Source organism: Anomalospiza imberbis, chromosome 36 (assembly GCF_031753505.1).
Source record: "Anomalospiza imberbis isolate Cuckoo-Finch-1a 21T00152 chromosome 36, ASM3175350v1, whole genome shotgun sequence".
Classification (NCBI taxonomy): domain Eukaryota; kingdom Metazoa; phylum Chordata; class Aves; order Passeriformes; family Viduidae; genus Anomalospiza; species Anomalospiza imberbis.
Genome location: NC_089716.1, coordinates 20,419 through 45,153, shown reverse-complemented (window position 1 = coordinate 45,153; position 24,735 = coordinate 20,419). Strand labels below are relative to the sequence as shown.

At 55.3% G+C, this 24,735-nt stretch overlaps 1 protein-coding gene and 1 pseudogene across 1 annotated transcript; both read left to right on the top strand.

Moving 5' to 3' along the window:
* The window catches only part of LOC137464098 (uncharacterized), a 1,364,046-nt pseudogene that overhangs the window by 1,326,752 nt on the left and 12,559 nt on the right, over window positions 1-24,735 (top strand).
* On the top strand, window positions 21,422-23,462 carry LOC137464070 (class II histocompatibility antigen, B-L beta chain-like). Its single transcript, XM_068175385.1, is given in 6 exon segments — window positions 21,422-21,458; window positions 21,578-21,847; window positions 22,409-22,457; window positions 22,459-22,626; window positions 23,237-23,351; window positions 23,454-23,462. Coding segments are annotated over 6 exon segments (648 nt in total).

The window sequence follows — 24,735 nt, the reverse complement described above, 5'->3', positions numbered from 1 at the left end:
ACCAAATTGCCATGAAGACACCATTGCTTTGGGAGAGCTCCTGGCAGCAGCTGCAGCTGGAAAAGGGGGTGTCTGCAGCCAGCGGGGCGTGCACAGCATTTGCAATGAGCCCTGGGGGGTTCTGTTCCCTCAAGCGGGGAGTCTGTGGCAGCGGAGCCTGGAACTGCCTGTCCAGCCAAGAGCTGACCCAGCCCAGTATTTTGTGCTGTTCTCTTGCTGTGTGAAGGGACTGTGGCTCCTGGAGGGACGCTGTGAAAGCAAAATGCTCTCTCGGGGTTGCCTTGCTCCAGGGCATTTCCCACCACAGGCAGGTATTTTCCTGACAGCATCTGGTTCATGTTCCCTCTTCCCTTGCAGGGCACCTCATGAGTGGATCCCGAGCAGCTCCTCCTTCGGTGAGTGGGAAAGGAACCTTTGGTGTTTGGAATTGTGCAGCAAGTTGTGAGCTCGGCATGTGGCAGCCGAGTGCCAGCCTGGGAGGCTGAAGGAAAGTTCCTGCCAGTGTCCTTGCAGCAGCAAAGGGATGCCTGGGAGTTTTCTCCTTTTCTGCTGAAGAGCTTTTGAAGGGCTGCAGGTCTGGCTTTGCAGGCAGAGCATTGCTTGCTGGCTCTAGCCATGGTGGAATATCAAATTCCCAACAATAAGGGGCACTGTCGTCTTTAGCCCATTGTTAGTTTGAACAGCTCCAAACCCAATTTCTGCTTAGTGCAGCTGGATGTGCAGCTGAGGGTAAATAAGGTGATAACTGAGACAGAACTTCCCGTCCCTCACGCTGCCGTCTGTCCACAGGGCACAAAAGCAGCACCAGCACCTCCTCTGGCTCCCTCTGCTTCCAAAGAGGAGGCCAAAGAGGAGGAAGGCCGCAGTGAGCTTCCCACTGTTCCAGGGGACGATGGTGAACGTCCCTCAGTGCCGGGAGATGACAATGAACTTCTCGCTGCTTTGGGAGACGAGGGCGAACATCCCGCGCTGTGGGAATACAACGGCGAGGCTCCTGCGGTGTGGGACAAGGACATTGGACATCTCCCAGCATGGGAGGAGGACGGTGGATGTTCCCTGGTGCGGGACGAGGAGGCTGAACTTCTCCCAGCATGGGAAGCGGACAGCGAACGTCCCTTGGCTTGGAAAGATGATGGCAAACCTGCAGCGTTTTGGGAAGAGGACAGAGAAGCTCCCTGTGCTTGGGAAGAGGACACTGAACCTCCCTCGGCTGTGGGATCCTGGGCTGAACATTCTGACAGCAGCACAGCCCTGCAGCCAGAGGGGAGAGGGGAGTGGTGCCTGATGCAGCTGAGTACGTCTGCTCTGTTCCTGTGTGCCAGAGCAGGGTGCTGTGTGTGTGTCTCGGCATCAGCTGCACCCAGTGCTGCTCTGCAGCTGAATGTGCCAGGGTCATTTCTTGTCCTTCCCCAGCTGAGACCAAGGGGCTGACGGCCCCAGGGAGGGGGGCTGCATTCTGGCTCTGCTGCAAGGCGGGGTCTCACTCTGGGAGGGAGCGTCTTCCACGTGGTTTCTTTCAGGGAACACCGTGAGCCTGGCGGAGCCTGCCGAGAAATACCTGGAAGTGGAGCAGATTGGCCAAGGGTAAGTGCACGGCAGTTACTTCTGCACAAGCAGGCCCAGGTGTTGTGCTGGTGCAGGATCAAGTGAGAAGTCAGGAGAGCTCCAAACACCTCCAGACACTGGGGTGCCATCCTGCTGTCCCTCAGTCCTGATCAGAATTGATACCTGTGCTCAGAAGGCACCGTCAAAGGCCCCTGAGGCTGGCAGTGTCCTGCCTGCAGCAAGGAGCAGGACCCGGAAGATCTTCTGTCCCTGGAATTGGATTGCCTAGGCAGGAAATGGGAAAGGATGGAATGCATTCTTTTCCAGTTCTTTAGACACCCATTGCTCACTTCAGGTTTTGAACTAAAGCAGTGCAGCATGGACATTTGGGATTTGCTCCAGCCCAATTCCTTGGTGTTGGGTCTCAGTTTTCTCTGGCACACCTTGCATGGCAGAGGGCTGGTGGCTGCTGCGCTGTTGTTGGAAGGGTCGATGCCCCCAGGTGTTTGTGAACGCTGCAGGCAGCAGAGATCTCCTGTCTGGGCTGGCTGTCACTGCCAGGGCCTAAAGCGCTGCTTCTTTCTTCTCTGCTGTTTTGTCTCCAGGGCTTTTGGAACCGTTTCTAAAGGACTCGACAGGGCCACTGGAGGAGAGGTCAGTGTCAACACGCCCAGCACGTCTGGCAGCTCTCCAGGGCTCTCCCCTCTGCTGGGAGCTGTGGCTGCAGCTTTGGGGGCCAGCAGAGCTTTCCTGCACAGGCTGCTCCTCTGCAGGCAGAGCCGTGTCAGCCTGCAGAGCACAGCTGGGACAGACTTGCTCCTTCTGAAGTGCCCAAAGGAATGCAAGGAGGGCAGCGGTGTCTGTCAGAGCAGGACACGCTGGCTTGGTCTTCATATCTAAAAGAGGGAATGCATCAGTGCTGGAGACTGAGGCCCAATTTATCTTCACCCCAGCCTCAGACAGGAACACTATTTAGCAGTTTTTCCATCCTGCCTTTCATCTTCAAAGGGTACCTCAAGGCCTAATGAGGGAGAGATTCTGCTTGGGCTCAGTTTGGGGTTTTAGTTCCACTGCAGCTGTTCACAGAGAGAGAGGGAGAGAAATGAGAAGATGGATGTCCAGAGCAAAGCTCTCTCCTAAACCCTGCAGTTGTGTTTGGCTCTGGGGTCAGTGACAGCCTGTGACAGGGATCACCTGAGCAATGGATGTGTGTGTTTGCTTTGTTGTGCAATCCCAACCAGAGCAGTTGCATCTGAAATCATGACCAAATCCCATAGAACTGCTAAAGGGTTCCCAGCTGTTTTGCTCTGTTTGCACAGAACCAGAATTACCTCCTGCTTGCAAAATGTGTTTGAATAATAATGAATGTTGAGGCCATTTGAGAAGACTGTAGGTGCAGAGAATGTGGTTAGAGCTTGGAGGCTGACAGCTGAGGGGCCATTTCTGCAGAGCCTGCAAGGCCAAATGTCTCTGGCCATGTGTCCTGTAAGCAGCCCCCAGCGAGCAGAGCAATGGGCTGTGGGAATGGCACTTGCTGAGCTCTGGTGTCCCATCCCAAGGCAGTTTGGCACAGCCCGGCTCCGTCGCCCCAAAAAGACTCGCTCCGTGTTTGCTGTGGCCTCCTGCCACAGACTCCTTCAGTTAAAGGTCTGCAATGTCCCTTCAGGTGGCCATAAAGAAAATGAGTCTGAGAGGGCAGAACAGGGAACGAGCTGTGAATGAGCTCCTGCTCCTGCAGGACAAGAAGAACCCCAACATTGTCAGCTCTTTGGACAGGTGAGTGCTCCAGGCCTTATCCCGTGCCCGGGCCCTGCCTTAACCTTTCCTGGCATCCGTAGTCTGTAGCCTGATTTGAAAATGCCTGACCCAGCCGTTTCTTCCCAAAACAACAGCCTGGCAATTCGCTCCCTCCGTGTGCTTTTGTTGCTTTGGTTTGGTTTTTCCTTCAGGATGACCCTGTTTTCTGTGTCTTACAACAAGTGCTGATAAACCACAGCAGAAATTATTTCCCTTGGCTTCTTCTTCCCAGCCCTTTTCCATTGCTGCAGATGCCAGGAAGACCAGGTTCTTGTTCCCAGAAATGCCTCGTTTGCCCATTTGTCACTGGCCTTGCCTGTTTCTGAAGGGACTTTCTGAAAGGTTTTCTGACCCCTTTTGTCCCAAGTGCTGCCCAGCCTCCTCCCCTGGATAACCCTGGGAGCTGTGTTGCCTTGTTCTGCAGGGAAGGGTGGAGCTGATGAGTTCAGAAGCTGAACCAGCTGGGGGCCAGTGTTGTGGTTCCACATTGATCTGGGCCTTTGCTAAACTGCATTTTTCACCTGCTTGCCATCTCAGGCCTCTCCTTTCTCACAGGGGTCTCCTCCTTTAGACTGTGCAGATTCCAAGGGCTGTGCAGCCTGGCAGGAATGTCTCTCCATCGGATTCTGTCCTCATTGACAAGTGACCTGGCAACAAAACTCCACTCCAGGCTTTTCCATGGGGGAATTGAGCACTGCACATTGGTCTCCATGCCACTGCTTTCCTCTTCCAGCTTCCTTGTTGATGGAGATCTCTGGCTGGTGATGGAATACATGGATGGAGGAACTTTGCAGGACGTTGTCAGACAGACACGCATGGCTGAAGGAGAGATGGCAGCTGTCAGTCGGGAGGTGAGGGATCCTGCCTGTGACTGCCATGCCTTGGACACGATGGTCCTTCCCAGCAGGGTGTGAGAGCAGGAGTGGCTCCAGGCTCAGGGCTTTGTTTCTCTGTTGTTTTTATGAGCTGGAGAAGAAAGAGCCCCTGCAGTGAACGGCCTGCCAGCAGCACTGCACTTCTACTCTGTTCTTGTTCTCTTTCCTGCTGTTGTGGCACTCTCTGTCTGTTTTGGATTTGATGTGCTGTTCTCAGCTTTGCCCTGAACCGTTTGCCTGGAGCTTGTCTGCACTGCACTCCTGGCCTGTCACAGCAAAGTTGCTGCTGGCAGAATTCTAAACTGTCCTTTCTTGTGTGATATATTCCGGCCATTGGTTTTTACCCTCGTGTTTCTTGTTCTCTCTCAGTGTCTGCAGGGCCTGCATTTCCTCCATTCGAACCGGGTGATCCACAGAGATCTGAAGAGCTCCAACATCCTTCTGGGAATGGACGGCTCTGTCAAGCTGGGTGGGTGTTCCTGGCCAGGCACGGCGCTCCCGGGGTGCGGCTGTGGGGCTGCTTCCCAGTGACGGCCAGAGCCCCACAAGGGCTGCTGGGGGCACTGCCCGGCCCCTGCTGCCAGCTGAGAGCGGCTGCCCCTGCAGAGAGCTCAGGAGAGGAGCAGGCTGTCAGGGGTGCCTTTGCTCCGGGAATGGCCCTCCCAGAGGGAGCAGGAGTTGGAATCTGAAGCTCCAAGGGAATCAGTAAAAGCCACTGCACGAAAGCTGAGGGTTTCTTTAAGGGTCCAGCTCAGTTCCATCTTTCCTTGGCTACAGCCCTGAGGACTTTTCCAGCTGACATCACTGCTGCATTCTCAGACTGAGAGCGGGGAGTCTTTGTGCTTGGTTTCCTCATTCCAGCTGCCTTTGACAGTGTTTGTTTCTGTCCTCAGCTGATTTTGGCCTCAGCGCTCAGCTCAGCCCTGAGCAGGACCAGCGCAGCTCCATGGTGGGCACTGCTCACTGGATGGCCCCAGAAGTTGTCACCAGTTCTCCTTACGGCCCCAAGGTGGACATCTGGTCCTTCGGCATTGTGACCATCGAGATGGTGGAAGGAGAACCTCCTTACTTCAAGGAAACGAGGGCCATGGTAAGAGGCCAATTCTCCCGTGGTTGCAGAGGCCTGTGAGCACAGGGTGACCCTGCACTGGGAGCAGCAGCTGGAGGTTTCTGGACATGGGGAAGGCAATTCTCAGAGGACTGGAGTCTCAACACAGACACATATTCTGCAGTCTCCAGACACAATTTGCTTTGGGATTTACATTGTTGCCGTTCTTCTGGCTGTGAGGTTGACCTGAAAATGTGAAGCAAGTGCACCAGCTCTTTACAATGGCTGAGGCAGCACCAGGGTTTGGGTTTTTTGGTTGGCATAGAAAAATGAGCTGTGAGCAGCATCTCTGCCAGGGAGGAAAGTGCCCCTGGAGCTGGGGCTGGGAAGCCGGGGTCGATGTGAGCACTTGTGGGTGGGAAGGAAGCTGGCAGAGCGCTGAGTTTGCTTTTCCTGCAGGCTCGCGCTCTGATCCGGCAGAACGGGACCCCGCAGCTGCAGGAGCCCAGGCGCCTGTCGGCTCTGCTGCGGGACTTCCTCGAGTGCAGCCTGGAGCCGGACGAGGAGCGGCGCTGGTCTGCCCAGGAGCTGCTGCAGGTGAATGCCAAGCGGCTGCAGGGGAAGCAGCAGCGCCAGGGAGGGGTTTTCTTGTGGGGCCCCCTCCGATGGTCTCCGGTCTCGCTGCTTTCCACACGCAAAGCAAGCAGAATCCTCGCCTGGTTTGCCTTGGCAGGGGCCTTTCGAGGTCATCTGCACCTGGGGCCCCACAGCGAGCAGGGCCATCTTCAAGCAGCTCAGGTGGCTCAGAGCCCTGCCTGACCTGAGCTTGGATGTTCCCAGGGAGGAGGCACCTCCCACATCTCTGGGCACCTTCTGTCAGTGCTTCCCCACTCTCCTGCTAAAAAATTCTGCCTCAGACTTAATCTGAGCCTGCTTCCCTCTCCTGAGTTTCAGACCATTTCCCTTTGTCCTGTTGCAACAGAGCCTGTGAGGAAGTTGACTCTGGAAAGTAACGGTTCATTTCTTTCTTTTTTCTCCTTTGGGCAGCATCCATTTTTATCATCAGCCAAGCCTCTCTCCAGCCTGACCCCTCTGATCATCGCAGCACAGCAACTGAGGAAGCAGCAGAGGAGATGAAGCACTGGAGGACAGCTTCTAGTCACAGTAGTTAGTTAGGACAACTAGTTAGTTATGGTAGTTAGCAGTGCCAGTTAGTTATGGTAGTTAGCAGTGCTAGTTGGTTAAGGTAGTTAGGACAGCCTGTTTGTTATGGTTCTTATGACAGCCTGTTTGGTATGGCAGTTTTTTGAATAAAAACTCTCTTAAACCTCAACTCCCTTGACGTGTCCCTTCCTTCTCCCTGTGTGACTCAGCTGCCCGGAGCAATGTGAGGGGAGAGCGGGCCCAGCCTCGCCCAGAGCTGAGCCCCAGCAGAGCCCTGGCAGAGCCCAGAGCAGCCTCGGCATCTGCAGAGTCAGCCTGGAAGGAGGCGCTTGGAGCCTTCTCGGCTGCACCCAACTCTTAGTTACAAACTGTGTGTCAGGGCTCACCCCCAAATTGGGGTGGCCCTGAAAGATGGAAAAGTCTCTCCTCCAGCCTGTGCCTTCAAAGAAATACTCAAGAGTCTTCAGTCCTCCTGTCTCAAGGGAGTTTATTGTGTGTTATCTAAAAGATTTTCTTCCTGACCTGCTGCGGTCCGTTCAGCAGGTCAGACAAAGGCACACACTGACTCCCAGGGGCCTGGTGCCATCTTTTATATCATCCATTACGTGTTAAATATTTATGGTTTTACCCCAATGCCTATCACCTATATTGAATGGTGACTTTCTACTCTAAACCAAACTGTGAGTGCCAACATCACCATGAACATGGAGGATAGGAAGGAGAAAGAAGGAGGACAGGGCACGCCCAAGTCCCTTCATCTTAGAACTTCTGACCCCCATGTACAAAACTCAGACCCCTCTGTACAAGGCCTAAAACCCCCCTGTACAGCACTCAAAAGTTCTTTCTTTCACTTTGTGACTACTTCTACTATAATATCTAAACTTTTGTGATTTCTTGTTGTTCCTGCAAGGTTGGTAAATTGTTCCATGGGTCAGATTCAAAGCCACAGGGGTTTCCAGCTGCATGCCAGGGTCTCAAATGCTTCTGACCTGTGCCCGGAATATCCAAGAGTGTCCAAGGGACATTCTGGGTTCCGACAAGAACAGGATAATGAGAAGTCAATGAAGAGCCTTGAATGCAGCTTTCCCCGCGCCTCCCTCCTTCCAGCTGCACCTCCTCCCCCGGCAGTGCAGGAGACAGGGAATGGGGCCGTGCTCAGTTCATCCCCCGTGGCTTCTCCCTCTGCCCAGGGACAGGAGTCGTTCCCCTGCTGCAGCCTGCGGTCTCTCCCACCGGAGACTTCTCCAGGAACTTCTCCAACCGGAGTCCATCCCCTGGGGCACAGCCCCCCTCCAAGTGCTGCAGCGTGGGTCACTGTGCCATGGGGTCACTCCTTCCAGGACAGGCTGCTCCAGCGGGGGCCCCTCTGTCCACGGGGTCACAGCCTCCTCTCAGGCATCCCCGTGCTCCAGCCTGGCTCCTGCAGGGGCTGCAGGGGTATCTCTGCATCCCCATGGATCTGCAGGGCGATCTCTGCATCCCCATGGATCTGCAGGGGGATCTCTGCATCCCCATGGATCTGCAGGGGGATCTCTGCAGCCCTATTGTTATAAATGAATCAGTCAATTTAATAATTAGAGGAATTTATTAAATCAAGTCAAATAAAAATTGGAAAAGCCACAAGCAAAACAGCGCCGAGCCAGGCGATCAGAGCTGGTTTCAGGCTATACAGCCCCGTACCTCTGGCAGTTCACAAGGTACTGATTCCACAGGGTTTTATTTTTATTGCTTTCAGACGTAGTAGGATTCCTGGGGGTTCTTCCTGTTCCCTCTTGTCGGTCTTGCCCCTTTCCACATAGTAATGCATGTTTTCTTGGGTAGAGTTTTTCCTGGAATACTCTGCTGAAATCTCGTTAGATGGCAATCCTCTCGAATATCTTGTTCTGGCTATGAATATTCATCTTATCAGTTCAATGCTTATCTTCTAGATGGAATAATCCTTCAGAGTAACCATCCTTTGAGACAGGAATTCATCTTGCATATATTGTTCTTTCTGTCACTTGATTCCATTTAAAAAGATACTGTATTTTTTTTAGTCCTGAGCACGAATTTATTTTAAATTATATATTACACCCATGGATATGCAGGGAGACCTCTGCATCCCCATGGATATGCAGGGGCGTCTCTGCAGCCCCATGGATCTGCAAGGGGATCTCTGCATTCCCATGGATCTCTGCATCCAGCACCACCGTCTTTGGAGGCACCAGGAATAGGCTGAGCTCTGCCTGAAGCTCTTCTCCCATTCCCCACACCCTTCCCACCACAGAGAGGGTTTTCCCTCCTCACAGCTCCCCGGGCTGGGTTTGCAGCCCCTCCTCGTGTGGGACCTCTGGGGCTTTTCCTCCCCACTGCATTCCTGTGCCGTGGAGCCATTCCAAATGGCCTCTTCCACGAGGTTCTGTGGCAGGGATTTGTTCTCCCTGGTCTCTGTCCGCAGCTCAGTGCCTGGGGCAGGAAGGACAAGGAGAGTTAGGGACAGGGAGAAAGGGAAAGGGAAAGGCAGGAGAGGAAGGAAGAAGAAAGAACGAGGGAGGAAGGAGATGGGAAAAAACGTAGATGGATGAAGGAGAGAATGAGGAGAGGAAGCAGGGCAGAGAAGAAGCTGGGATTTGCTTCTGTGCCAGAGGGAAGGGGAAGGAGATCCCCTCAATCCATCCCTGGCAGGACGGCGTCAGCAGCGAGGTTGTCCTGCAGCCAGGGGCGATGCTGGGCTGGGAGATGGAGCAGGAGAGAGGGGCAAAGGGGCAGTGACTTCCTCCTCACCTGCCTGGCTGTCCCAGTCTGTAGTATCCTGGCACTACTGAGGCCCTTGGAGCGTCCGGCACTGATGAGCCCGAAGCTCACGGCGACTTTATAAAGCTGACAAAGTAGGCAGGATGGGTCTTTGTAGGATCTCCAGCAAACTGGGTTTATTGGAACAGGAACAGGGCACACAGCTGAACAGGCTCCAGGGACAAAGACAGGCTGCAAGCTGAGGGCACAGGGGGTTTTTATATGGGGTAGTGAGGGTGGAGCTGAGGGTCAGGGTCCAATGGATATGGGGGAAAATGGTGCAAAGGAGGGGTTAAGGGTCGTGTCAGCTAATAGGGAAACAGAGGCAGGGAAATGCACTAAACTTGGGCCAGTGGAGGGACAGAGAGAGGAGAACATTCTAGGGACTAACCAAAATAGGTGACAGGGGTTGAACTGGGCTAATTAGGCCAACAGGCGAATGGGGTAACATAACTTTACAGAAATCAGCATGTGCCTGCAAAGATCTATGGGAGAAGCAAGCTTCTCCCCATAACCTTGAAATCTATTCTTGTTTGGGACCAGTCCTCCACAGCTGAGGGACTGAGATTCTGATGGTGGGCTCCTGGGCCTCCACAGCAGTGCATTTTCCTTTTCCTTGTTTTCATTGCAGCGTCATTCTCCTCCATCCAGATGAAATTGAGGATTGGCAATGGCTTGCAAGAAAGCAAGGGGTGAGTACCTTGGGTTTGGTGAGAAATGAGCCTCATGCTTTAGAATTTTTAAAACTTTAAGAAGGCATAATTAGATGCAAATCAATAACAGCGGTGGGTGTTTGGCAATGGCCAGAGGCACACTGGTAAACCATAGCAACTCTTCTTATCTATTTTTTCCATTTTATTGTTCAAAAACATATTGATAAAGATTGTACACATTGAAAGATTTCTTTGAACTCGTTTACTTGTTCCAGGAACTCTTTAAGTTGGTTTGACCCACAAGCCGCCTTTCTAGAGTACGTGCAGGAATTGTGGATTGTTGTTCTGAGGGTTATGTGTCACTTCCTCACAACAGCCCCCTGATCCCTAGTTTCAGCTGTGAGTCTGCAGGCCCCAAGTTGAGCAACTCCCTGGGGGCTCCCCTGGCAGGGGAGACCCTCCTGGAGCAGTTCTGTGTCAGGAAGGAGAGACGCATTGGACTTCTTTGGTCTTCAGCTTCTGTTTATTGTTACCTTGTCAAAACTTCAGCACACTGTCTGCACCAGACTCTGCGTGCAGGAAAAACAGCACAAAAGTGACTAACAATCTCTTGTTACAAGGCCTTTTGAGTCTAATCAAAAACTAAGCTACCCAGTTAAGAAGGGACACCTAAATTATTTTCCTTTCTAACCCAATAACTGAGCCCTAAAGACCCGGATTTTTCATGTGGATTTTTCTACCCAATTACAAGATACCACCTAAAGGCAAGAAGAAAGAGGAAGAACAAAGAAGAAGGGAACTCAAGACAACACCCTATATCCTCCATCTTGAACCCATCTATAACATACTAAAAATCCTAAAACCTAAATGTCTCACCCATGTGAAATACTACACTAGTCTCTACAATCTCTACAATCTCTTTCACACTTTTGTGGTTTCTAGTTTACCTTGAGGCTTTGGAAGTTTTCTCGATGAGCGAGGGTCAAAGTCAGTGCTCCCCTGGGGGTCAGGGCACCCCAGAGCAGACAGAGAAATATTCCCAGAGCCCTGGGTTTCCACATCAGCAGGCGACAGTTATTGACAGTCGAAGGGTCAGCGGCAGGGGTCCTCATCACACCCGTTCCTTAAATGTTATCTGGCCATGCAGACGGTTTTAGCTACTTCCACAAGTACTTTAAATCAACATTACCTCTTTTACAAATATCTCTGAGTTATTCTTGTCAGTAAGTTACAAAAATAAAAGCATTAGTTATTATTTCACAACTGCAGCAACTTCTGCAAAAGTTAACATTCCAATGCACAACACGTAGCATCCACTTCAATACTTTGCAAAAGCCAAAACTATAATGTATGTTTTTCACACTGTCCACAAACTAAAATATCATCCATGAATGATGTTCTGAGGATTTGAGCGACACAGGGGCCAGGGCACTGGCCACTAAATGCTGACAAATTATTCTACAGCAAAAGTAGTTAAAAGTCATTACAAACTGTACTGTATCAAAATCGTTGTGATTAGGAATAAGTTGCAGAAGTCAAGACAAAATAGCAAAAGCCACCAACTACAAAGTGCTTTATAACAAACCCAGGGCAGGTTTTTCCCTTCCTCGGAGCACTTGGGCCTTCCCCGGGCCCCTTCTGCCCTCTTGCAGAGCCGGTGGCATTTTCCACCACCCACAGTTTGTAACCAAGAGTCGGGTGCAGCCGAGAAGGCTCCAAGCGCCTCCTTCCAGGCTGAATCTGCAGATGCCGAGGCTGCTCTGGGCTCTGCCAGGGCTCTGCTGGGGCTCAGCTCTGGGCGAGGCTGGGCCCGCTCTCCCCTCACATTGCTCCAGGCAGCTGAGTCACACAGGGAGAAGGAAGGGACACGTCAAGGGAGTTGAGGTTTAAGAGAGTTTTTATTCAAAAAACTGCCATAACAAACAGGCTGTCATAAGAGCCGTAACAAACAGGCTGTCCTAACTACCTTAACCAACTAGCACTGCTAACTACCATAACTAACTGGCACTGCTAACTACCATAACTAACTAGTTGTCCTAACTAACTACTGTGATTAGAAGCTGTCCTCCAGTCCTTCATGTCCTCCACTGCTGCCTCAGTTGCTTTGCTGCGGTGATCAGAGGGGTCAGGCTGGAGAGAGGCTTGGCTGATGATAAAAATGGGCGCTGCCCAAAGGAGAAAAAAGAAAGAAATGAACCGTTACTTTCCAGAGTCAACTTCCTCACAGGCTCTGTTGCAACAGGACAAAGGGAAATGGTCTGAAACTCAGGAGGGGGAAGCAGGCTCAGATGAGATCCAAGGCAGAATTTTTTTAGCAGGAGAGTGGGGAAGCACTGACAGAAGGTGCCCAGAGATGTGGGAGGTGCCTCCTCCCTGGGAAAATCCAAGCTCAGGTCAGGCAGGGCTCTGAGCCACCTGAGCTGCTTGAAGATGGCCCTGCTCGCTGTGGGGCCCCAGGTGCAGATGACCTCGAAAGGCTCCTGCCAAGCCAAACCAGGCGAGGATTCTGCTTGCTTTGCGTGTGGAAAGCAGCGAGACCGGAGACCATCGGAGGGGGCCCCACAAGAAAACCCCTCCCTGGCGCTGCTGCTTCCCCTGCAGCCGCTTGGCATTCACCTGCAGCAGCTCCTGGGCAGACCAGCGCCGCTCCTCGTCCGGCTCCAGGCTGCACTCGAGGAAGTCCCGCAGCAGAGCCGACAGGCGCCTGGGCTCCTGCAGCTGCGGGGTCCCGTTCTGCCGGATCAGAGCGCGAGCCTGCAGGAAAAGCAAACTCAGCGCTCTGCCAGCTTCCTTCCCACCCACAAGTGCTCACATCGACCCCGGCTTCCCAGCCCCAGCTCCAGGGGCACTTTCCTCCCTGGCAGAGATGCTGCTCACAGCTCATTTTTCTATGCCAACCAAAAAACCCAAACCCTGGTGCTGCCACAGCCATTGTAAAGAGCTGGTGCACTTGCTTCACATTTTCAGGTCATCCTCACAGCCAGAAGAACTGCAACAACGTAAATCCCAAAGCAAATTGTGTCTGGAGACTGCAGAATATGTGTCTGTGTTGAGGCTCCAGTCCTCTGGGAATTCCCTTCCCCAAGTCCAGAAACCTCCAGCTGCTGCTCCCAGTGCAGGGTCACCCTGTGCTCACAGGCCTCTGCAACCACGGGAGAACTGGCCTCTTACCATGGCCCTCGTTTCCCTGAAGTAAGGAGGTTCTCCTTCCACCATCTCGATGGTCACAATTCCAAAGGACCAGATGTCCACCTTGGGGCCGTAAGGAGAACTGGTGACAACTTCTGGGGCCATCCAGTGAGCAGTGCCCACCATGGAGCTGCGCTGGTCCTGCTCAGGGCTGAGCTGAGCGCTGAGGCCAAAATCAGCTGAGGACAGAAACAAACACTGTCAAAGGCAGCTGGAATGAGGAAACCAAGCACAAAGACTCCCCGCTCTCCGTCTGAGAATGCAGCAGTGAAGTCAGCTGGAAAAGTCCTCAGGGCTGTAGCCAAGGAAAGATGGAACTGAACTGGACCCTTAAAGAAACCCTCAGCTTTCGTGCAGTTGCTTTTACTGATTCCCTTGCAGCTTTAGATCCCAACTCCTGCCCCTCTGGGAGGGCCATTCCCAGAGCAAAGGCACCCCTGACAGCCTGCTCCTCTCCTGAGCTCTCTGCAGGGGCAGCCGCTCTCAGCTGGCAGCAGGGGCCGGGCAGTGCCCCCAGCAGCCCTTGTGGGGCTCTGGCCGTCACTGGGAAGCAGCCCCACAGCCGCACCCCGGGAGCGCCGTGCCTGGCCAGGAACACCCACCCAGCTTAACAGAGCCGTCCATTCCCAGAAGGATGTTGGAGCTCTTCAGATCTCTGTGGATCACCCGGTTCGAATGGAGGAAATGCAGGCCCTGCAGACACTGAGAGAGAACAAGAAACACGAGGGTAAAAACCAATGGCCGGAATATATCACACAAGAAAGGACAGTTTAGAATTCTGCCAGCAGCGACTTTCCTGTGACAGGCCAGGAGTGCAGTGCAGACAAGCTCCAGGCAAACGGTTCAAGGCAAAGCTGAGAACAGCACATCAAATCCAAAACAGACAGAGAGTGCCACAACAGCAGGAAAGAGAACAAGAACAGAGTAGAAGTGCAGTGCTGCTGGCAGGCCGTTCACTGCAGGGGCTCTTTCTTCTCCAGCTCATGAAAACAACAGAGAAACAAAGCCCTGAGCATGGAGCCACTCCTGCTCTCACGCCCTGCTGGGAAGGACCATCGTGTCCAAGGCATGGCAGTCACAGGCAGGATCCCTCACCTCCCGACTGACAGCTGCCATCTCTCCTTCAGCCATGCGTGTCTGTCTGACAACGTCCTGCAAAGTTCCTCCATCCATGTATTCCATCACCAGCCAGAGATCTCCATCAACAAGGAAGCTGGAAGAGGAAAGCAGTGGCATGGAGACCAATGTGCAGCGCTCAATTCCCCCATGGAAAAGCCTGGAGTGGAGTTTTGTTGCCAGGTCACTTGTCAATGAGGACAGAATCCGATGGAGAGACATTCCTGCCAGGCTGCATAGCCCTTGGGATCTGCACAGTCTAAAGGAGGAGACCCCTGTGAGAAAGGAGAGGCCTGAGATGGCAAGCAGATGAAAAATGCAGTTTAGCAAAGGCCCAGATCAATGTGGAACCACAACACTGGCCCCCAGCTGGTTCAGCTTCTGAACTCATCAGTTCCACCCTTCCCTGCAGAACAAGGCAACACAGCTCCCAGGGTTATCCAGGGGAGGAGGCCGGGCAGCACTTGGGACAAAAGGGGTCAGAAAACCTTTCAGAAAGTCCCTTCAGAAACAGGCAAGGCCAGTGACAAATGGGCAAACGAGGCATTTCTGGGAACAAGAACCTGGTCTTCCTGGCATCTGCTGGCAGCAATGGAAAAGGGCTGGGAAGAAGAAGCCAAGGGAAATAATTTCTGCTGTGGTTTACCAGCACTTGTTGTAAGACACAGAAAACAGGGTCAGCTTGAAGGAAAAACCAAACCAAAGCAACAAAAGCACACAGAGGGAGCGAACTGCCAGGCTGTTGTTTTGGGAAGATACGGCTGGGTCAGGCATTTTCAAAACAGGCTACAGACTACGGATGCCAGGAAAGGTTAAGGCAGGGCCCGGGCACGGGATAAGGCCTGAAGCACTCACCTGTCCAAAGAGCTGACAATGTTGGGGTTCTTCTTGTCCTTCAGGAGCAGGAGCTCATTCACAGCTCGTTCCCTCTTCTGCCCTCTGAGACTCATTTTCTTTATGGCCACCTGAAGGGACATTGCAGACCTTTCACTGGAGGAGTCTGTGGCAGGAGGCCGCAGCAAACACGGAGCGAGTCTTTTTGGGGCGACGGAGCCGGGCTGTGCCAAACTGCCTTGGGATGGGACACCAGAGCTCAGCAAGTGCCATTCCCACAGCCCATTGCTCTGCTCGCTGGGGGCTGCTTACAGGACACATGGCCAGAGACATTTGGCCTTGCAAGCTCTGCAGAAATGGCCCCTCAGCTGTCAGCCTCCAAGCTCTAACCACATTCTCTGCACCTACAGTCTTCTCAAATGGCCTCAACACTCTCATTATTGTTCAAACACATTCTGCAAGCAGGAGGTAATTCTGGTTCTGTGCAAACAGAGCAAAACAGCCGGGAACCCTTTAGCAGTTCTATGGCATTTGGTCATGATTTCAGATGCAACTGCTCTGGCTGGGATTGCACAACAAAGCAAACACACACATCCATTGCCCTCCTTGCATTCCTGTGGGCACTTCAGAAGGACCAAGTCTGTCCCAGCTGTGCTCTGCAGGCTGACACGGCTCTGCCTGCAGAGGAGCAGCCTGTGCAGGAAAGCTCTGCTGGCCCCCAAAGCTGCAGCCACAGCTCCCAGCAGAGGGGAGAGCCCTGGAGAGCTGCCAGACGTGCTGGGCGTGTTGACACTGACCTCTCCTCCAGTGGCCCTGTCGAGTCCTTTCGAAACGGTTCCGAAAGCCCTGGAGACAAAACAGCAGAGAAGAAAGAAGCTGCGCTTTAGGCCCTGGCAGTGAAAGCCAGCCCAGACAGGAGATCTCTGCTGCCTGCAGCGTTCACAAACACCTGGGGGCATCGACCCTTCCAACAACAGCGCAGCAGCCACCAGCCCTCTGCCATGCAAGGTGTGCCAGAGAAAACTGAGACCCAACACCAAGGAATTGGGCTGGAGCAAATCCCAAATGTCCACGCTGCACTGCTTTAGTTCAAAACCTGAAGTGAGCAATGGGTGTCCAAAGAACTGGAAAAGAATGCATTCCATCCTTTTCCATTTCCTGCCTAAGACCTGCAGGATCCACAAGGGCCCTGCCATCAGGCAGGTGATGCATTTTCCCCCAGAGTGCATCAGCTCTGTGTCTGTTACTGAATGTATGGGCTCTACTACCTGTGCTAGAATAGAGCACTTATTAGTTCAGCTCTGGTTTCTGTTTCTAAACCATTAGGTTGTTAATCCTGACCAGAGGATATTTTTTGAAGCAAAATATTTGAAAGAAATCTCCTTGGGAACTGTTTTCTGACAGTCACCAGATGGTGAGTGGCTCTTTTAGGCTATCCAATTCCAGGGACAGAGGATCTTCCAGGTCCTGCTCCTTGCTGCAGGCAGGACACTGCCAGCCTCAGGGGCCTTTGACGGTGCCTTCAGAGCACAGGTATCAATTCTGATCAGGACTGAGGGACAGCAGGATGGCACCCCAGTGTCTGGAGGTGTTTGGAGCTCTCCTGACTTCTCACTTGATCCTGCACCAGCACAACACCTGGGCCTGCTTGTGCAGAAGTAACTGCCGTGCACTTACCCTTGGCCAATCTGCTCCACTTCCAGGTATTTCTCGGCAGGCTCCGCCAGGCTCACGGTGTTCCCTGAAAGAAACCACGTGGAAGACGCTCCCTCCCAGAGTGAGACCCCGCCTTGCAGCAGAGCCAGAATGCAGCCCCCCTCCCTGGGGCCGTCAGCCCCTTGGTCTCAGCTGGGGAAGGACAAGAAATGACCCTGGCACATTCAGCTGCAGAGCAGCACTGGGTGCAGCTGATGCCGAGACACACACACAGCACCCTGCTCTGGCACACAGGAACAGAGCAGACGTACTCAGCTGCATCAGGCACCACTCCCCTCTCCCCTCTGGCTGCAGGGCTGTGCTGCTGTCAGAATGTTCAGCCCAGGATCCCACAGCCGAGGGAGGTTCAGTGCCCTCTTCCCAAGCACAGGGAGCTTCTCCGTCCTCTTCCCAAAACGCTGCAGGTTTGCCATCATCTTTCCAAGCCAGGGGACGTTCACTGTCTGCTTCCCATGCTGGGAGAAGTTCAACCTCCTCTTCCCAAGACACAGCATATCCTCTGTCTTCGTCCCACGCCGGGAGATGTCCACTGTCCTTGTCCCACACTGCAGGAGCCTCGCCGTTGTGTTCCCACAGCGTGGGATGTTTGCCCTCGTCTCCCAGAGCAGCGGGAAGTTCACTGTCATCTCCCGGCACTGAGGGACGTTCACCATCGTCCCCCGGAACAGCGGGAAGCTCACTGCTGCCTTCCTCCTCTTTGGCCTCCTCTTTGGAAGCAGAGGGAGCCGGAGGAGGTGCTGGTGCTGCTTTTGTGCCCTGTGGACAGACGGCAGCGTGAGGGATGGGAAGTTCTGTTTCAGTTATCACCTTATTTACCCTCAGCTGCACATCCAGCTGCACTAAGCAGAAATTGGGTTTGGAGCTGTTCAAACTAACAATGGGCTAAAGACGACAGTGCCCCTTATTGTTGGGAATTTGATATTCCACCATGGCTAGAGCCAGCAAGCAATGCTCTGCCTGCAAAGCCAGACCTGCAGCCCTTCAAAAGCTCTTCAGCAGAAAAGGAGAAAACTCCCAGGCATCCCTTTGCTGCTGCAAGGACACTGACAGGAACTTTCCTTCAGCCTCCCAGGCTGGCACTCGGCTGCCACATGCCGAGCTCACAACTTGCTGCACAATTCCAAACACCAAAGGTTCCTTTCCCACTCACCGAAGGAGGAGCTGCTCGGGATCCACTCATGAGGTGCCCTGCAAGGGAAGAGGGAACATGAACCAGATGCTGTCAGGAAAACAACTGCCTGTGGTGGGAAATGCCCTGGAGCAAGGCAACCCCGAGAGAGCATTTTGCTTTCACAGCGTCCCTCCAGGAGCCACAGTCCCTTCACACAGCAAGAGAACAGCACAAAATACTGGGCTGGGTCAGCTCTTGGCTGGACAGGAAGTTCCAGGCTCTGCTGCCACAGACTCCCCGCTTGAGGGAACAGAACCCCCCAGGGCTCATTGCAAATGCTGTGCACGCCCCGCTGGCTGCAGACACCCCCTTTTCCAGCTGCAGCTGCTGCCAGGAGCTCTCCCAAAGCAATGGTGTCTTCATGGCAATTTGGTTCCAAAGTCAGCTCAGGCCCAGAGGAAGAACAGCAAGCACACAGCAAGCCCAAAGCCACAGCACCGAGGGAAAACCTCGACTTACATGCCAAGTGGGTTAAAAAATACCCCGCATACGCCACAGAGTACAGCGTGCAAACTGCAGCAGCCACGTGCTGGATCATTTTGGCTGCGCTGCACACGTCTGCAGACTGTAGCCCTGCAAGCACAGAAGGACACCCGTCAGGGCTGGGCTGGCTGCTGAGAATGCCTCGGGCAGGAGGATCCTCCGGCAACGAGCAGTGCCCAGAGCCACTCTGGACACTGAGGCCTCCGTGTGCCACAGCAACGGGAACACCTCGGGGACGTGGCAGTGCTCCTGTGACATCACAGCAGCAGCTCACGCAGAAACCGCCTGGAAGGTTCTCCTGTGTCACAAAGGAGCACAAAGAACCCTCCCAGGGCACAGCCTGTTGCCCAAAGGATCCAGGAGGAGCTCTGAAAATGCAGCAAACAAGGACACCCCATAGCCCAGCCTGAACACTGAGGAGGAACAAGGACGGCACCAAAGCAGAGCAAACATGACCTTTAGTCACTGACACTTCTGGCTAAAACCAGCAAGCCGTGTTCCCTCTGGGATCTTTGTTCTCGTTCTAAAAACAAGCAAGGTTCTCCACTCTAAATATAGAGAAGGCAGGAACTGGGCAGGAGGTGGGATGAGGAAGGAGGAGGAGGAGGGGGAGGGGAAAAGGAGGAGCAGGAAGAGGAGGAGCAGGAGCAGGAAAAGGAGGAGAAACAGGAGGTTCCAGTGCCCCCTGTGGCCGCAGCACCCTTGGCCCCGGGACCATCGCCCCCAGCTCATCCTGCAGGTGAGAGGGGAGGGGGAGCTCGTCCCAAATCTGTCGGGGGTCCCTGAGAGGGTTTTTTTATTGGGGTGTGTTTGGAGTTTGCAGATTGTGGAATTGAGCCCCAAATATCATCTGGGAGGCCCAAATAAACCCTGGGAGGTTTTTTCATTCTGTGTGTGTGTAGGTTTGGATCTTGCAGGACCCCAGAGCTGAGCCCCTTGGGGGGATCTTTGGGAGTACACGTGGCCATTGCCCAGGGTCACCAGGGGGAGGACATTGGTCCTGGGGACCCCCGGGGGAGCAGAGGAGGGGAACTCCTGGGACCCTCAGAGTGGGGAGAGTAGAGAGGGGTGATCCTGGAGCTCGGGGACCCCAGGCTGGCTGGAAAGGGGGGGAGCCTGGAGAGGAGGGACCCCTGGGACCCCTGGGATCTCAAAGTAGAGCATCAGGGCAGAAGGGACCACATGGACCCCCAGAAGCTCTTGGATCATCCCTAAGCAGGAGGGCGGAGAAGGGGGAACCCCTGGAGCCATTGGACCCCCATCACCCCAGGGAAAGGAAACCTCTGGAACGCCAAAAGTGGAGAGATCAGAGATCGGGAACTCCTGGGAGAGTTGTTTTGGGCTGAACCTTGATATAGTGGAGATTTCCATGGACACAAGACTCCTGCTGAGTTCTAGGGATGGACTTGGGCAGGAGGAGCCTCTATTCCAAGGTGCTCCCACCTTGGTTTTCCCCAAAGCAGGATTTGTCATTCCTAGGGTGTGGCTGGATGGAGAAGGAGGAAAAGCCCTGGAGATCCTGCAGGAGGAGGGGCTGCAAATCCAGCCTAGGGAGCTGCGGGGAGGAAAGAGCCCCCCTGAGCCAGGAACATGGCTGGAGATCCGTCTGGAGCTCGGAGCTGGTGGAGAAGCCTCATGGCAGGGAGAAGCCCCACAAGTGCTTGGAATGTGGGCAGGGTTTCAGCTGGAGCTCCACCCTGATGGAACACCAGAACACCCACACTGGGGAGAGGCCCTGTGAGTGTGGGGAGTGTGGGGAGAGCTTCAGTGGGACCTCTGACCTCACCAAGAACCACAGGATCCACACTGGGGAACGGCCCTATGAGTGCTTGGAATGTCAGAAGAGCTTCAGGTGGAATTCAGAGATTGTCACTCACCAGCACTTCCACACCAGGGAGAGGCCCTGTGAGTGCCCCGAGTGCAGGAAGAGCTTCGTGCGCTGCTCCAGCTCCATCCCCCATGGGAGGATGCACGTTGGATGATCCCCAGTGAGCTCCGTTGGGCAGAACCCCGGTGACCCTGCTCTGGGTGATCCTAGTTGGGTGTGGGGAAGGTGTTGGAGAGATTTCTTTCCCCTCTCCTTGTCCTGGTGTGATTTGGTTGGTAATAAATTCCCTCCCTGTGCCCGGGCCGGGTCTGTTGTGCCCGTGCCGGATTTGCTGAGGGATCTCTCCCGCTCCTTGTCCCCAGGCAGGAACCCTCGGTTCCATTTGCTGTCCCTGTGCGGCTGCGGGGGGCAGGGACAGAGCGGCTCTGGGGGGTGCCTGGCATGGGGCCAGCGTCACCCCTCGCCACGGGCACCCCTGAGACCCCGCGCAGCCGGGCACACATTTCTGGGCACAGCTGAGCTCCCAGCTGCGCAGCGCCCCAAGGCTCCCCGTGCCTGGAAAAGCCCCAGCCGGGGCTGCAGCGTCCCGGAACCGCTCAGCCAATCCAAACGCAGCCAAAACGCGCTGCAGCCAATGGGAGCGCGAGGAGTTGAGGAGTCATCGGTTGTGCGGCAGAGCCTCGGCAATCGGTGCCCAAAAGTGCTCGGAGCCAATGAGAGCGCGCGGCGCTGCTGAGCCCGCGCTGCTCCGGACTGGTGCTGCCAGCGCAGCGCGGCCGCTCTGGGGCTGGTGCTCCCTGGGCGGCGCTGGCCATGGGGCGAGTGGCGGCAGCTGGGGCCGTACTGGTGGCACTGGTGGTGCTGGGAGCCCCCCCGGCTGCGGGCGCGGAGCTCTCGGGAGAGCGGGGGGGGCGGGAGGCGGTGGGACAGGGGGGAGAATGGGGAAAAGGGGGCGGGGGGAGCCCGAAATTGCAGGGGCAGGAGGAGGAGGGGACCCCGAAAGGAAGAGCGGGAGGGGCTGAGGATTGGGGGCAGGTGAGGAAGGGTCGGGAGAGGGTGGGAAAGTGGGGAAAAGGGGAGGGTAGGACGCCAAAACTGAGCGGGAAGGGGGGCTGGGCTTTTGGGAAATTATGTTTAAAAGGTTGGGAAAGAGGAAAAGGAGTAAATGGCACCCCAAAACTCATCTGGGGAGAGGCTGAAAGTCGGAGGGGAGAGGATGTGGAAGGGCAAATGGGGGAAGGGTGGAAAAGAGGAAGTGGCAGCTCGGGTAGGAGGGATCCATCGGTGCCCTGGGGCACAGGGGGTGCGGAGTGGGGATCCGGGGTGGATCCCGGAGCTCTGGGCGTGCTGGGGGGGCACCCCCGGACCTGTGTCCTGCACACACAGGGGTGTTCCAGTACGTGGGAAAGTCCGAGTTTCACTTCATGAACGGCACGGAGAAGGTGAGGTACCTGAGCAGGTTCATCTACAATCGGGAGCAGTACGCGATGTTCGACTGCGACGTGGGGCACTTTTTGGGATTCACCCCCTATGGGGAGACAGCAGCCAGGTACTGGAACAGCGACCCAGACGTTATGGAGCAAAAAAGGGCTGCGGCGGACTGGCTGTGCCGGTACAACCACGAGTATCTCAGCCCGTTCCTCACGGAGCGCCGAGGTGAGCGCGGGGCAGAGCGTGTCCCCTCGGGCCCTGCCCTGGCAATGACCCTGGAGCCCCTCAAAACCTCCCTGGGATCGGCCCAGAGCCCTCAGCCCTCCTTGTGCCCATCCCCGAGACCTTGTGTCCCTGCCACTGACCCCCCTGGCTCTCCCAGTCCATCCCAGTCTCTCCCAGTGCCTCCCGGCTGTCCATCCCAGCCTAGCGTGGTGCTGCCGCCTCTCAGCCAATCAGAGCGCGTGTCTCTGATGACTCATCAGTTGCCAGGCAGACCCGCAGCGCCGAGTGCCCCGCACTGGACTCGGCCTCCCAGTGCCGCGCGCTTCGTTCCCAGTTCCTCCCAGTGCCGCCCCAGTCCCTCCCAGTCCATTCCCAGTCCATTCCCAGTTCATTCCTAGACCTCCATCCTCCCTCCCAGTGCCCCCCATCCCCTCCCATCTCTCTGAGTGCCACCCCAGTCCTTCCCAGTCCATTCCCAGTCCCTCCCAAGGCCACCCCACCCCTCCCCTCTCTCTCCCAGTTTTCCCCAGCTGATCCCAGTCTGTCCCCGCTCTCTCCCAGTGCCCCCCAGCGTGTCCATCTCGCTGGTGCCCTCGAGCTCCCAGCCGGGGCTGCTCCGTGATGGATTTCTACCCTGCCCACACCCAGCTGAGGTGGTTCCAGGGCCAGCAGGAGCTCTCTGTGGTGGCCACCGACATGGTCCCCAACAAGGACTGGACCTACCAGCTCCTGGTGCTGCTGGAACACCCCCCTGGTGCGGGCTCACTTGCGGCTGCCAGGTGGAGCATTTCAGCCTGGAGCACCCCCTGAGCCGGCACTGGGGTACAGGGGAGGAATTGGGGGCGCTGAGAGAGCCACTGGGATGTGCTGGGAGCAACTGGGAGGGAGTTGGAGACAGCCTGGTTTCAGCTGGGAGAGGGGGTCCAGGGGTTGGAAAGTCTAAGAAGGGATTAGGATGATGCTGGGGAGGGTGGGATGGGATTCTGGGGGTCCTGGTGGACACTGGGAGGGAGTTTGGGGGCGCTGCGTGTAATTGGGAGGGATTTGAGTGATCCTGGAGGGGATGGAAGGAGATTGGGGATGGCTAAACGAGGCTTGGGATGAAGTTGGTTCTGCTGGGAAGAGACTGGGAGGGGTCAGGGTGAGTCCTGGTGGGGCTGGGAAGGGACTGGGAGAGGGTTTGGGGGTCCTGGGGCTGTAGGGGAGCAACTGGAAGGGAGGTGTGGGATCCTGAGGGGAATGGGCGAGGCTTTGGAGGGTCCTGGGGAGGTTGGGAAAGGATAGGGGGGGGGTTTCAGGGGGTCCTGGGTGGGATGGGGGAAATTGGTAGGGTGCTTGTAGGGGCTTGGGGTGTCTCTGAGAGGTTTTGGGGGGCCCTGACCCCTGCAGACTCCCAGAGATGTCGCCGGACGCTGCCCGCAGCAAGATGCCAACGGGGATCGGGGACTCAGAGTTGGACTTCATCTTCCTGGCACTGGGGCTCGGCTTCTACCTGGGCAAGAAGGTCAGGGGGGTCCCAGGGGTCATGTCCCTCTGTCCCCCAGAGCGTGTGTGCTCCTTCCCCGGGGACACCAGCCCGGTGTCACCCCCTTTTCTCTGCACACAGAGCTCCTGAGCCACCAGTGGCCGTAGCCGCTCCCCGTGTCCTCGGGCCCGGCCGGGACCCCCGCTTCATCCCCACACTGATTTTGAGGGGATCGTTTGTCCCCCCAGCCCTGCTGTCACTCTGCCCCCGCCTGCCTGCTCCCAGTCTTCCCAGTAAAACTTCCCAGTTAAACCCAGTCCAGGTTATGGGGGGCAGTGGGGATAGACTTGGGTGTACCCAGCCTGGGCACACGGAGGGAATTTATTACCAACCAAACACAGCAGCACAAGGAGAAGGGAAAGAAATCCCTCCAACACCTTCCCCCCACCCAACGGGGATCACCCACAACAGGGCTTATCCACGATGGAGAGACGGGGACAGACGAGTTTAGACCAGAAGCCAATTTCATTGAGGGTACCAGGTGTTTATACAGGGTTTTACTTGTGTGGTGCTCAGATAGGGCTCGATGTTTGCTAACAATTTCCCATTGGTTACACATTCTTCATGACATCACGGCACCTGGGAACATTATCTTATCACAAAGTCTCACAACAGGTTGCTTGGTCAACTCTCTTCCCTCACTCCAAGCTCTTCTCTCACTTGGGGCACTCCCAGAGCTTCCCTTAGTGTTGCCTCCGTTGGTGTTGGGTCAAGTGAGAGCTCTGTGAGAAGCTCTTCCCACACTCCCCACACTCATAGGGCCTCTCCCCGCTGTGGATGCGCCGGTGCAGAGTGAGGCTGGAGTTGCGGTTGAAGCCCTTCCCGCAGTCAGAGCAGAGGAAGGGCCTCTCCTCTGTGTGAATCCGCTCATGTAGGAGGAGACTGGAGCTGGTGTGAAACTTCTTCCCACACTGGGGACACTCGTAGGGCCTCTCCCCGGTGTGGATGCGCTGGTGTCTTCTCAGGGAAGAGCTCCACCCAAAGCTCTTCCCACATTCCAAGCACTCGTAGGGCCGTTCCCCAGTGTGGATCCTCTGGTGCTGGCTCAGGCCAGAGCTGTCACTGAAGCTCTTCCCACACTTCCCACACTCATAGGGCCGTTCCCCAGTGTGGACCCTCTGGTGCTGGATCAGATTGGAGCTCCGGCTGAAGCACTGCCCACATTCCAAACACTTGTGAGGCTTCTCCACCAGTTCCGTGCTCCGGCTGGATCTCTGGTTGCCTTCCTGGCTCAGGGGGGCTCTTTCCTCCCCGCCGCTCCTTGGGCTGGGGTTGCAGCCCCTCCTCCTGCAGGATCTCCGGGGCTTTTCCTCCTCCTCCATCCAGCCACAACCTGGAATGAAAAATCCTGCTTTGGGGAAAA